Source organism: Callithrix jacchus, chromosome 7 (genome assembly GCF_049354715.1).
Source record: "Callithrix jacchus isolate 240 chromosome 7, calJac240_pri, whole genome shotgun sequence".
Classification (NCBI taxonomy): Eukaryota; Metazoa; Chordata; class Mammalia; order Primates; family Cebidae; genus Callithrix; species Callithrix jacchus.
In genome coordinates this window covers 25925627-25940795 of record NC_133508.1, presented here as the reverse complement: position 1 = coordinate 25940795, position 15169 = coordinate 25925627, and the positions used below count along the sequence as shown (strand labels likewise).

Below are 15169 nucleotides of genomic sequence, written 5' to 3'. Positions count from 1 at the left end.
TTTTGTCTTTAGTTCTGTTTATGTGGTGAATTACATTGATTGACTTGCAGCAATAGGCAGATTCATAGAGACAGAAAGGAGATTAGAGGTTACTAGGGTTTTGGGGGAAACACAACACATATTTCAACTCCCACGTAGGAGGAGTTGGGGGAGGTAAGAATGGGGATTTACTGCTTAATTGGGACAGACTTTCTGTTGGGAGTGATGAAAAGTTTTAGAAATAGTGATGATAGTTGCACAACATTGTGAATTTAATTAATGCCACTGAATTTATACACATCCAAATGTTCAAAATGGCAAATTTTATGTTGTATGTATTTAACTGCAATAAAAAAATAGTAAAAATAAATAAAGTAAATAAGATTTCTCATAATAGCTCAGCTGAACATTAAAATCATTTCATTAGCAATGTCAAACATTATGCTGTAGCTGAAAAACAATTTATTATTCAATGTACCAATTACACTAAATGTGATTTATAAAAGTTGTGCTTGGAAAATAAATCAGTTTCATATAATTAACTTCAGACTAGCACTGCAATTAGTAAAGAAAATAAGAAAATAGGCACATGTGACTACCAGATTTGCCGTGTTACTACGTGGGAGTTGAAATATGTGTTGTTTCTTCTTTAGAAAATAATTTCTGGTGTTAAATGATTTTGATGGGGGACATGAGTATAGTTAAAAAGGGGATTGCATTTATGTTTTGAGATCCAAATAGGGCTTTCAGAAACTGAAGTCTTCTTTTTAATCTGTATGGAATAACATTCAGTTTAAAAGTTAACTACCATAGCCTTTGAAAAATTAATATACTATAATGAAAGTAATTTCAAGTTATTTTTTTCAAAGGGCTGGGCCAAGCAAGGAAATGAGAATTAGTATCAATTCTTTGACACCAAAGATGCCCAGTTCCATGATCCTAGACAACCCACAAGGGCTGAGAGAAGAACAACCTCAAAGTACAAATGCCACTCACGCTGTGGTGCTCTGACTTACCATGTTGCAGAGGCATTTTGTATCAAAAACATTTTACCCTGTTTGGCCCTATTAAAAATTACCTTCACACAGCATAAATAAGTCCACAAATGATAAAACATTTAGGTTTAATTTCCCAAGTGTGTTTTTTAATGTCCTCGTCTATTTTTCTCATACCCTATCCACTTAGAAAAGTCATGATCAGAGTAAATAATTATTTACAATTCTACCCAGGATAACTCATTTTCTTTTCTTTCTGATGACAGAGTAGGCAATCAGTACGTGTTAAACAACTTCAGTAATTCTTGAGAATACCTTCAATTCCAGAATTGTAAGGTTCAGCTGGTATAAATAAATTTGAATATAAATATTTATATCATAAGCCCCAGATATTCTGGGGGCTTATCTGCCTTTTCTTTGGCTAAAATAAAGCCAACTGTGAGTTACACTGATTAAAACAATAAGAATGCTTCTTCTGATAGAATTGTTAAGTTAGAAGTGACTTCGTTAGGCCATGTAGTGAGCAGGTACATTTTTGAGTGTCTCTGTGGCTGGGAAGCAGGTGGTTGGTGAGCTGCTGTTACTCTCCTGGCCTTAAAGTCAGTTCATTCAGCTCGGGGATAGGGAAGCATGCAGAAGAAGTCGCAAGTTACAATGTATTTCACAACTAGGACAGTGGAGGCTGGATATGTGTTCACTCCCCAGCTCTCTAGAAGCATGACGCCCCATAATGATCAGGATGGGCTATAGGACATGTCTGCAGAGAACCTCATTCTCCAGCTGCACTCACCCTGTGAGCAGCAGGTTGGAGCCTAGAATCCGAGTCTCTTAGTTCCTGACTGGTGCTCCTTAAATTACATTCTTGGCTGAGATTTTCTTAACCCTTGGAAATATTTTTATCCTACTGAAGAAAACCAATATTTCTGTAGGCAGCAATTGTTTGTATTTAGAAGAGTTGATACATTAATTAGAATAGAATAGCCTGTGGTAATTAAAGTACTCTCCTCAGAAGTACTTTTTGCCCCCTCAGTTAATCTGATTTCATACCTGACATCCCTTGAATGGACCCGTCACTGTGCCAAATGTATTCTGTACATTATTTACCTTCATGAAGGTTTTATTGTAGAACTTATGACTCCTTTAAAAAGGCAGAGGTAACAAGTTTGAGTGCTGAAATGGCACGCTTAGGTCAGAGATACTCTTGTGAATACTGAGGAGTAACACAATTAATCATACCAACTGCATGAAGTCACATAGTGACTTGATTACACTATTCTCTTACAACTCCCTAGGAGCTGGGGGCTCTCTGAGGCCAGAACTGTTGGAGTGGCCACACATTTACAGGTTGGCTTTTCTTCATTGCTTCTGTTCACACATTGCTAGAACAGGGACCAATATTTTTTCCTTATTCTCCATTGCATCTTAGGTAAAAAGGGTAGAAAGAGTAAGGTCACACATGGCGGCTCACGCCTATAATCCCAGTAGTTTGGGAGGCTCTGGAGGGAGGATGGTTTAGAGACCAGGAGTTTGAGACCAGCCTGGTCAACACAGCAAGGGTCTGTCTCTACTAAAAACAATTTTTAAAAAATTAGCTGGGCATGGTGGTGCACCTGCAGTCCCAGCTACTTGGGAGGGTGAGGCAGAAGAATGGCTTGAGTCCAAGAGTTTGAGGCTACAGTGAGCTATGATCACACCACTGCACTCCAGCCTAGGTGCAATAAAAAGAGACCTTGTCTCTAAACATTGTTTAATAAAAATAAAAATATATGTTTAAAATAGTAACAAGTAATTCAGTGTGCATTAAGGCATATGATATATTGGAATAAAAGAAAATGTATGTAATGAACCTAAATAAAGAACATTAATTTGTCATATGAAGAGGAAGTCTAATCTATTTTCTGTAACATTCATTAAATGGTGCTTATATTACATTTCACCTGTCATAATAAAGCCTAATCTTCTAGGGTAATTAAGTATTTAAATCCTTAAAAACAATTGCTATTTTAGAATTTCCTTATATAACTCAGCGAGTTGTATTTTTCTCAGTTCTTTCTAAACATTGCATAGGACTAATTAAATTACTGAACACACTGCCTGTTTTTTTGTGTGTGTTAAAAATATTGTACCAGGAAAGAAAGGAACAAAGGAGAAGAGCATGACACTGAATAAGAATAAAGATTATATTTTATGTGAAATCCATGGAAACCAATACTTTTGAACTGTGGAGTAATCAATACTGGAATTCACTGAAAACACAAATATTTAAAAATTTCTAAATGGAATTAGACTCAAGCCTATCATACCTGTTTAGTTATTGCTTATATTTTCATTTATGTCTTTCTTTCCAATGTGGTAAATAAAATATATAACAAGTGATGTCAAGCTTTAAGGAATTTCCAGAACCATGAGACTCATCATGTATTGGTGGACTGTAGGGGGAAATAATTTATAACAGAGTTCCTGTCAGGGAACAGTTATTAGAGCATATAAATGCTGTTGAGAAGAGTTAGGCGTATCAGTGATATAGAAAGATAGAGAAAACCAATAGGAGATAATAGAGGATAAATAGAAGCCTACATAGGGGGTTTTTGGATATATTCTTGTGCCAGGTAAGAAGACAGGGCAGTAAAATAGATTTATTCTCAGTTACATTCCTTTTCATAACATTCTATGACCATTACCTAACTTCTTGAAGAAACTGGAAATAGCTCAGTGCTTGCCTGGGTCAGTATTAAAGTTTGATGCACAGATTTAACCATGGAAGGGACGTTCTAAATGTCCTCGACACTGCCATTTCTTAGCTACTTTTCCGCAGTCTTGTTTCTTGTAGGTAAGGTAAGAATCTGACCACTTGTTCTAACTTATCTTGGTCACTGGTTCTGCTTCACTATCTTCAATGTATGTTCTAAATGTGTAATCAGAAGTTGAGTGATAGCCAACTACATATGTCAAAGGATGAATGCCATTACATCACTACTTCTGTTATTAGATAAAGGTATTTTTTTTCCTTTTTTTATACTTTCAGTTCTGGGGTACATTTGCAGATTGTGCAGGATCGTTACATAGGTATACATATGCCATGGTGGTTTGCTGCATCCATCCCTCCAATATCCACATTAGGTATTTCTCCTAATGTTACTCCTCCCCAATCCCCCACTGCCTGCTATCCCTACCCTAACCCCCACCCCTGACAGGTCCCAGAGTGTGATGTTCCCCTCCCTGTGTCAATGTGTTCTCATTGTTCAATAGCCACTTATGAGTGAGAACATGCAGTGTTTGGTTTTCTGTTCTTGTGTCAGCTGGAAAAGAGTGATGGTTTCCAGCTTCATCCATGTCCCTGCAAAGGATACGAACTCATCCTTTTTATGGGTGCATTGTATTTCATGGTGTCTGTGTACCAAATTTTCTTTATCCAGTCTATCACTGATGGGCATTTGGGTTGATTCCAAGTCTTTGCTATTATAAACAGTGCCACAATAAACATACATGTACTTAAGGAGATTTTGGGCTGAGAAGATGGGGTATTCATAAAAGAATGTTTTATAATTGTTTGGTTATATAACCAGTAATGGGATTGCTGGGTCAAATGATATTTCTATTTCTTTTTTTTTTTGAGATGGAGTTTTGCTGTTGTTACCCAGACTGGAGTGCAATGGCACGATCTCGGCTCACTGCAACCTCCGCCTTCTGGGTTCAAGCAATTCTCCTGCCTCAGCCTCCCGATTAGCTGGGACTACAGGCATGCACCACCATGCCCAGCTAATTTTTGTATTTTCAGTAGAGACACGGTTTCTCCTTGTTGACCAGGATGGTCTCCATCTCTTGACCTCGTGATCCACCCGCCTCGGCCTCCCAAAGTGCCAGGATTATAGGTGTGAGCCACTGTTCCTGGCCGATATTTCTATTTCTAGATCCTTGAGGAATCCCCACACTGTCTTCTGCAGTGGTTGAAGTAATTTACACTCACATCAACAGTGTAAAAGTGTTCCTATTTCTCCACATCCTCTCCAGCATCTTTTGTCTCCTGATTTTTTAAATGATCACCATTCTAACTGGTGTGAGATGGTATCTCAATGTGGTTTGATTTGCATTCTCTAATGACCAGTGGTGATGAGCTTTCTTTCATATTTTTGTTGGCTGCATAAATGTCTTCTTTTGAAAAATGTCTTCATATCCTTCACCCACTTTTTGATGGGGTTGTTTTTTCCTCGTAAATTTGATCAACTTCTTTGTAGATTCTGGTTATTTGGGTAGATTGCAAATATTTGTTCCCATTCTGTTGGTGGCTGGTTCACTCTATGATAGTTTTTATTTTGCTGTGCAGAAGCTCTTAAGTTAAATTAGATCCCACTGTCTATTTTGGCATTTTAGTCATGAAGTCCTTGCCTATGTCTATGTCCTAAATGGCATTGCCTAGGTTTTTTTATGGTGTTAGGTCTTATATGTAAAACTTTAATCCATTTGGAGTTAATTTTTGTATTAGGTGTAAGGAAGGGATCCAGTTTCAGCTTTCTGCATATGACTAGCCAGTTTTCCCAACACCATTTATTAAACAGGGAATCCTTTTCCCCATTGCTTGTTTTTGTCAGGTTGGTCAAAGATCACATGGTTGTACATGTGTGGCTTTATTTCTGAGGCCTCTGTTCTGTTCTATTGGTCTATATCTCTGTTTTGGTACCTGTTTTGATTACTTTAACATTGTAGTATAGTTTGAAGTCAGGTAGCATGATGCCTCCAGCTTTGATTTTTTTTTTCTTAGAATTATCTTGGCTATGTGGGCTCTCTTTTGGTTCTATATGAAATTTAAGGTGGATTTTTGCAGATCTGTGAAGAGAGTCAACTTGATCAGAATAGCACTGTAAATTACTGGGCAGTATGGCCATGTTAACAAAATTTATTATTTCTAACCATGAGCATGGAACGTTTTTCGATCTGTTTGTGTCCTGTCTTGTTTTCTTGAGCAGTGGTTTGTAGTTCTCCCTGAAGAGGTCCTTCACATCCCTTGTTAGTTGTATTTGTAGGTGTTTTATTCTCTTTGTACCAATTGTGAATGGGAGTTCACTCATGAACTTGGCTCTCTGTTATTAGTGTAAAAGAATGCTTGTGATTTTTGCACATTGATTTTGTACCCTGAGAGTTTGCTGAAGTTGCTTAATAGCTTAAGGAGATTTTGGGCTGAGACGATGGGGTTTCCTACATATACAGTCATGTTGTCTGCAAATAGAGACAATTAGACTTTGTCTTTTCCTATTTGAATATCTTTATTTCTTTCTATTGTCTGATTGCCCTGGCTAGAACTTCCAATACCACGTTGAATAGGAGTGGTGAGAGATGGCATCCTTGTCTTGCACTAGTTTTATACAGGAAGGCTTCCAGTTTTTGCCCATTCAGTTTGATATTGGCTGTGGGTTTTTCATAAATAGCTCTTATTATTCTGGGATATATTCCACCAATACCTACTTTATGGATAGTTTTTAGCATAAAGCGCTGTTGAATTTTGTCAAAGGCCTTATCTGCATCTATTGAGATAATCGTGTGGTTTCTGTCTTTGGTTCTGTTTATGTGATGGATTATGTTTATACATTTTCTTATGTTGAGCCAGCCTTGCATCCTGACTTGGGGATGAAACCGACTTGATTATGATGGATAAGCTTTTTGATGTGCTGCTGGATTCGGTTTGCCAGTATTTTATTGAGGATTTTTGCATCAATGTTCTTTCTCAATTGTGTGTCTGCCAGGTTTTTGTATCAGGATGATGTTAGTCTCATAAAATGAGTTCTCTTTTTGTATTGTTTGGAATAGTTTCAGAAGGAATGGTACCTCTGGTAGAATTTGGCTGTGAACCTGTCTGATCCTGGACTCTTTTTGGTTGGTGGGCTATTTATTGCTGCCTCAATTTCATATCTTGCTGTTTGTCTATTCAGGGATTCAACTTCTTTCTGGTTTAGTCTTAGATGGGTTCCAGTGTCCAGGAATGTGTCCATTTCTTCTAGATTAACTAGTTTATTTGCATAGAGGTATTTATAGTAATTTCTCATGGTAGTTTGCATTTCGCTGGTCTCGGTGGTGATACCTTGTTTACCATTTGTTATTGCATCTATTTGAGTCTTCTCTCTTTCCTTCTTTATTAGTCCGGCTTGCCTTCTATCTATTTAGTTGATTTTTTCAAAAAATAAACCGCTCCTGGACTTAATTGATTTTTGAAGAGTTTTTTGTGTCTCTATCTCCTTCAGTTCTGCTCCCATCATAGTTACTTCTTGTCTTCTGCTTGCTTTTGAATTTGTTTGCTCTTGATTCTCTAGTTCACCTTGATACATAAATCAAGTTCTTAATGGCCTACAAAGAGACATAGACTCCCACACAATAATAGTGGGAGACTTTAACACCCAACTGTCAATATTAGATGGAGGAACAAGGCAGAAAATTAACAGGGATGTCCATAACTTGAACTCAGATCTGGACCAAGTGGACCTAATAGACATCTATAGAAATCTCCACCCCAAATCCACAGAGTATACATTCTTCTCAGCACCACATCACACCTATTCTAAAACTGACCACATAATTAGAAGTACAACACCCCTCAGCCAATGTAAAAGAATGGAAATCATAACAATCTCTTGGACCACAGTGCAATCAAATTAGAACTCAGGATTAAGAAACTCGCAAAACTGCACAACGATGTGGAAACTGAACAATCTCTGGGCCACATTTAAAGCAGTGTCGGAAGGAAATTTATAGCACTAAATGTCCAGAAGAGAAAGGAAGAGAGGTCTAAAATCAGCACCCTAATGTCATGATTAAAAGAACTAGAGGAATAAGATCAAACAAATTCAAAAGCTAGCAGAAGACAAGAAATAACTTTCTCTTACTTCTTGGTCCCTGAACTCTTATCATGAGTCTTGATTTTCTGAGAGACCCTAATGTTATCACCTAACACCGTTAGGAGTATTAGTTTAATTTCTGCCTCTGTTTTGATATTTCTATCTCATTCCTGAAGCCATGATTTAGATCCTACCACTATAATCAATGTCTTCTCTTAGCTTCTCTGTACCTCTCTAACTGAGACCTGGTAATTACCTAAGGAATGGTATGCCCTGCAGCCCTCTCAGGCTATGAATCTTCATTCTCTCTTACACTGTGTATCTCAGGGTCCTCCTTACTCTCTCTGTCTTCTTTCCCCATATTATTGAAAATTAATGTATTATTTTTAAAATACCCATTTTCTTTCCATAGTTCCATTCCTGCAAGTGGAAAAATCTGCTGCCTGGTAAGCTTTCTCCCTGAAGGAGAGCAAATTCAGAAACAGTAAAGTACAATGAAAACAATCTGTTACTAAAGAGCTATTGTAGACGGAGTAATTAAATGAAGTAGGAATGGGTTGTGGTCAGAATGGAATTCTTCATAACTTAGGAATGGAAAACCAAATACTCTGCATCCTCATTTAGAAGTGGGAGGAGAATTATGGACACATAATGGTACACAGAATGGTATAATGAACACTGGAGACTCAGAAGGGGTTAGGGGGCAAGGGATAAAATACTACAGACTGGGTCCAATGTACACTACTTGGGTGACAGGTGCAATAAAATTGCAGATTTCACCAGCACACAGTTCATCCATGTAACCAAAACCACCTGTCCCCCAAAAGCTAAGAATGGAATTCTTCAGTGTATTCAGTGAGTGACTTTGGAGGCAGGGGAGTTTTAGATGACAGAAAGTTCATATAAAATGAGAGTGGCCAGTGGCGATGAGGGGGCCAAAATGTTAGATGAGTCTGGCACAGATTGGGGTATTACCTTAGATAATATGGTTGGGGTATTTCCTTAGATAATATGAGGGAGAAAAGATAAGAATAAATGTGGATATGGGAAGACTTATAGATATGAAGGTAGGAATTTGAAGACATTTCTATTGGATGGCTCCTGTTTATTTTTTTTCAAGTAGAAGTCATTTACTAAAAGAAAAAAGAAACAGGGAGAGTTTGGAGGTATGAAAAGAGGATTTGAAATAATCATTGCAAAGAATGTTCTAGTGGTTGATCAGGGGAACAGTAAGGGTGAATGGAATGGCCAGGGCACTACTGAAATTTGTTATATTTATGTTCTCATAAGTTCATCTGATTCCTTCTATGGAGTCAGCAGGTCTGTACTTCACAGTAACATGAGAATCACCTGGAATGCTTATGAAACACAGATTGCTGGGTCCCACCATCCCGGAGTCTCCGATTGAGGAAATCAGAGTGGGCTCTAAGAATCTGCACTTCTAACAATTCCCCAGGCGATGTAGCTGCTGCAGGTTCTGGGACCACACTCTGAGAGCTGCTCTTTGTCCCTTCTAATCATTCCAACTCCCAAACCCCTGACTTTGGTGAGTTTGGTACATTTCACTTAAAAAATACATCCTTGTAGTCATCTTGTTTGCATTTAGTGATTCATTATATCACTCTTCTGCTTCTCTAAATTCCTAAGACATTTTCAATAAACTTAACCATACAGTATCATTAAAGTATAGGTAATAAAACCAGAACAAAGTAACCCTCCAGTATTACACTGTATTCCAACATTATCTTATTTTCTAGGTAGGCATTTCCTCCATGTTTCATACAACTTCCACCCACTTTCATCCTTGACTATTTTTTTTTTAAGATTGAGTCTTTCTCTGTTGCCCAGATTGAAGGGCAGTGGGACAATCCCAGCTCACCGCAATCTCCACCTCCCAGGTTCAAGCAATTCTCATGCCTCAGCCTCCCCAGTACCTAGGTTTATAGGCACAAGCCACTGCCCCCGGCCCATCTTCACTATTCTTATAAAATGAATGTTCTTTAAACCTCTATGCAATAATATAAATATTATCCATGGTTTAAAAACTTGTCCTTTATAAAAGATTCCTGAGTTCTGGTCCAAATCACTATCGTCTTTTACTAAACTACTAGTGCACCGAGAATCTTCACCACCTCACTTTGCTTTTCAGTAATTTTGAATAATTCTCATTTGTCTATGTGAATCAATAGTAAGCTATCTGATAAAGGAATAAGGACTTTATACGAGATACTATCAATTATATATTTCTATATATTCCTACACAGAAATCACAAATTTGATCCTCTTTGGAGTGCAAAATAATTTTGTTAAAGGTCTCAAATGCATCTGAATTCCAATGCATAAAAAAATATTCTGGGTGAATAGGCCATGCTATGATGACATGTTTGCATCATCATGTATTTTTTTTGTTATTGTTGTTAAACAAAAATAAAAACTAGTGGCCTTTGCTTCATAATAATGCAAGGAAATAATTTTTCCTATTTGGTTAACTTGCATTGAGAACATAATGTTAGGGTGAGTAGAAATTTTTTATCTATAGAATTTAATTTTCATATCCAGACTAAAGTCAAGATCAGAATCGCTTCCTACCTTAGCTCTATGATTTATCTTCTGATAGTTCTATTACCCAAAGTATAGGCTTTATCTATTATCATTATAATCATTCTCTTTACATACCCATATTGCTTCACTATTGCAGATACCAGGTTTATAAGATTCCTAAAATATCTTCCCCAGAAAAATATTTCTCCATTTGAACTGCAAACTAAATACACATTTTATTAGCTTCCAGCAAAAGACCACATGTAAATATTTAGCCAACAATTACAAAACATGAGGGAGACAAAAAATGGGAATCAAAACTCATGTTTCTATTTTTTTACATCTGCCAAATACAATTATTAAGGTTTTTCCTGTGACTTACTGAGGGGAACAACAAGAAAATATTCTTTTTTTTGATATCTTTAGATACTTAGCTTAAAATTGACTAATACTAACAACAGAAAAATTCCCATGGATTTTCCCCCTTCTTTTTTCAAAACACTGGCCTGCCAGAACAATAATCTGTGTTTTGGGCCCAAGCCATGATGCAGCTCTTCTAAGTTCTCCAAACTCAGCCACACAGCACTTACTACCTTCAAGTAACATGGCTTAGTCTTTGTGTAATTCTGAACCTCCAGAGAATTATAAGGAAGTTGTCTTTTAAGGTCAGCACAAGGAAGATAGATTAATCAGAAATTTTGCAGAGACGATCTTTTTACAAAGAGTGCCCTACCAAGTCTGATATATTATAGGGCCAATATTTTATTTCAGAAAAGCAGCATGCTTCCTTTTTTTCTCCCAAGTAAGGAAATAAATCAAGAGAATAGCTAATGTTAGTCAAATGGGGACCAACTGATAAAATCAAAAAAATTAAGCTGTTTATACACAGAAGGTGCCATTATTCATTTCTCCTTTCTGATTTATGACATTGTCTCAACAAAGTTATATACCTTTGAAAAACAATAGGAACTTCCAGAAAAAGTTTGCATTTCACATGCTATTACTGCCATTTTCATGTTATTTTACCAAAAGTACATTTAGGCTTCATAAAAGAGTCTGGCAGGACTTTTAATGAAGTCAGTTTCAATGCTACTGAAAAATGGTAAGACCATCACACGAAACAAGTGACCACATACCTACTGCTGTCATGTAATCCCAGCGGTCAATGAGGCACATATTGAAGATGAGGTGATCAGATGTTTGCCCCTGGCCAATAAGTGAAGTCTGTTTCTCCAAATTCTGGCACACAGATGAAGTCCAGCCAATGAGAAACCAAAACACTACCAAGAGTATTACTGCCAGCATCCTCATGACCCGTCCTCCAGTCATATATGGAATTCGTTGAGCCGTTCGTGAAAGAAATACCTTCAAAACCCTAGAAAAGTAAAAGTTCAAATATGAAGGCAAGCCTAACACTCAGAAAGTAAAACTCTAAAATAACTTATTTTCTAGGTAAAATGTAAACCCACCAAAATCCACTTAATCAGCATTTGCTTTGTTTTTGGTTTTGTTTTTTAGAGACGAAGTCTCGTTACATTGCCCGTGCTGGAGTGCAGTGGCTATTTGCAGGCACAATCATAGTGTACTGCGTCCTTGAACTCCTGGGCTCAAGCAATACTCTTGGCTCAGCATTCCAAGTAGCTGAGACTCTAGGCATGTGCCACTGTGCCTGGCTTATGCGGAGTTTTAACATGAGAAAATCCAGAAACAATATTGTTCATATTTTTATTTAATTTTATCTTAGTTTATCTTCCAATAGTAAAACAAATATCTTTCATTAGCGTCCATTAAGTCAATAAGTTCATATATAATGGGATTTCTTTGAGCATGTCTTAATATTTCAAGGAAAATTCTCGGGACTTTAGAAAGATCCGTAGGCAAACATTGCTTTAACAAGGTTTCTGAGGGATCAAAACATAGTCCTGAAAGTAAGTGGTTGTATTTTACAACATTATACTAACTCAAACACTTCCTTGAACCAGTTGTTTTAACAGTAGAATGTTTTTAAAGATATTTTCTGAAAATCATTTCATATTACCTACTTTCTTGGTCACTTTATACTACCAAAAATATGAAGTCATAATAAAAATGAGAGGAATAATTAAACACTAGGTACACTAAATAACGTCAGCGCATTAAGGAAGAAAACTGGGAAGATCTATAGGAAATATGATTTTTAAAACTTAAGAGTTATCTTCTGTATATATCTCAGATGAATAGCCAGAGTTGAGAACTACTAGGTTAGATGATATCTAATAACTGTCCTATCTCTAAATATTTTGTGAAGACAAAATCCAACCTTGCTATAGGAATCCTCTATTCTTAAATTTCCTTTCTAAAATATTCTTGGCTGATTTTAACTCCCCACCCACATTCTGATATTTTATGTCACAAAATTATGATTTGATATAAACCACAATGATTGGTTTATGATACGGTGAGAGTATCTGTAATCAATTTCCATAAGGCATAAAAATAAATACATTTTCCCAATGTTCTATTCTCTCCTTTACCTCATTCTTTCAATAATTTTAAGCCACATGAATTTTTTATAAAGATCATTCTAAGTCCAGAAATAAGTCAGTACACCTGAAATAGCCTAGATGTACTATGCTATATTTTTCCTCCATCCATAGACCTTTGGCAGTTCTCCCTGAATTAACACCACACATCCAGTAAAGAAAGTTATTCTGCAGCTTATTCTCATTTCTACTCCTCCCCACCCAACGTCTTTAACCCCACTGTCCTTCAGGACAGAGGGTAAAGTTATTGAATTATTAATAAAATACTTCTCAATTATTCTGCAGAACAATGTCATAAATATAATAACAAACAAAAGTGCAACAGGTCTCTTAGCCACTCTCCATTTAGTCAGTTCTTCAGATTAACAGCTACTCTCCATTCCTTATATGCAATGTATTAAGTGCCATCCATTTCACAGTGCACGCTAACACTGGCAGGTAACATGCTATTACTCTTCCCTATGCCTAAGCACTTCTTTTCCAACTTGTTTAATTACTATTTGTTATGAATCAGGTGTATTTATTCTCAAATTATACATGATTACTTAATGTATAATAATTTTATTTAATATATAAATATAAAATAATTTTTATTCTCACGCCTGTAATCCCAGCACTTTGGGAGGCCGAGGCGGGTGGATCATGAGGTCAAGAGATCGAGACCATCCTGGTCAACATGGTGAAACCCCGTCTCTACTAAAAATACAAAAAATTAGCTGGGCATGGTGGCGCGTGCCTGTAATCCCAGCTACTCAGGAGGCTGAGGCAGGAGAATTGCCTGAACCCAGGAGGCGGAGGTTGCCGTGAGCCAAGATCGCGCCATTGCACTCCAGCCTGGGTAACAAGAGCAAAACTCCGTATCAAAAAAAAATTATTTAATATTTATATATTTCATATATTATAAATATTTTAATATTTATATTTCAGAAAATGATTATGAAATCAAGGAGACATATCTATGAAATATCTCTTGAATGCTTTGGAAAGACTAAAACATTAAAATGTTAGCAAAAGTGAAGAAATTTTAAAATACAGAGTGGTCAATAAACAGAAAGCTAGAAAAATTCTACACTCAGATTACTTCAAAAAAATTTGACACAATGCAATAGACAATACATTTTGGGGATTTGTGCTATAGAGAGAACAATGAACTCTAAATATCAAACCCACAGTCCAAAAGAAGCCTTATTTCAAAGACTGGTAAGTGATTATTTGTGTTTCAAATTACAGTATCAACATACTTTTTAAATGTTTTTCTACTTTAAAAAACTTCATTAACAAATTGACCAAATATAATACTAAGTCCAGTTATGCTGGATAAGAAGACTTCCATTGTAACTGACAGATTAAGATTCAAGAATTCTACCTAGAAGTAAGAAATTTTTTTTGGAAAATATTTTTGCCAGTTCCAATCTTATTTTCTGTAGGAGAAACTTGTAATCTTAATTTACACATATTTGTTTCTGGTTTAACCTAGATGAATTCTAAATTTTGAATGACTACATTCTCCAGAGAGAACCTGACCCATTTTTCTTCCATAGTTGGTCAAGGGCAGAAAAAGAGAACATCCGTGTTCCAAATTCTAGCTTTACTCTTAATGTGAACATTTTAAATATAAATATAATGAACAAAGATTTAAATAGTGACAACCATATGTTAGGCATCATGCTAGGCAACATGGAAGGTATAAGATGTAATTATTGTCTCCTAGAAGCTTACAATATAACTAGAAGTAAGCTAGCATTATATATTGAGGTGGCTAGCAAGTCTGCTAACCCAACAGGATAGGTAGTATTTGATCTGGGGTTTGGGGAACATCAATAGGTAGAAATGAAGGAAAGTGGAAAGATATAAGGAGATATTCTAATTAACAGAAATCAAAAGCTGAAAAATGTAAGCTGTCTTTAGGGACAGTAGGGGGAACTGGTTGGCAGGAAGAAAAGCCTGGTTCTCAATACCCAGGAACTCTAGGGAGTTTTCAAGTTAAGGCAATGAGTTTTCATCAGGTTAAGAAACAGTGCTTTCCAGAAAAATAGTTATGATCTATATATTCTTTCCATGAACAAAATGTGAGAAATACTCTTTTTTCTGATACTTAAAGAGTTTCACAATTCCCACTGAAATTTTAAATCTCATAGAAAGCTAATAGTGGATTTGTTAGGTAACTGCTTCGTTTAAAATACTTCTTAATCAGTTAAGTTCGGTCTTTTGCAAAGGAAATCTAAGATTCCAGTTATAGTAATCTTTTACTCAAGAAATTCCATTTCTAAATTACCAGAAATGTTCATGTTTTCCAGATGGCCCTTTG

General features: G+C 36.3%; 1 protein-coding gene and 1 long non-coding RNA gene across 2 annotated transcripts in view; one reads left to right on the top strand and one right to left on the bottom strand.

Annotated features, from left to right (window-relative positions):
- Positions 1-15169, bottom strand: part of GPR158 (G protein-coupled receptor 158) — a 420273-nt gene that overhangs the window by 17680 nt on the left and 387424 nt on the right. The window contains exon 7 of the mRNA XM_002750100.6: positions 11476-11714. Coding sequence (XP_002750146.3) covers positions 11476-11714 — 239 coding nt within the window. The remainder of the gene's footprint in view (positions 1-11475; positions 11715-15169) is intronic.
- LOC128932551 (uncharacterized) overlaps positions 1-15169 on the top strand; it is an 81098-nt gene that overhangs the window by 59049 nt on the left and 6880 nt on the right. The window lies entirely within an intron of this gene.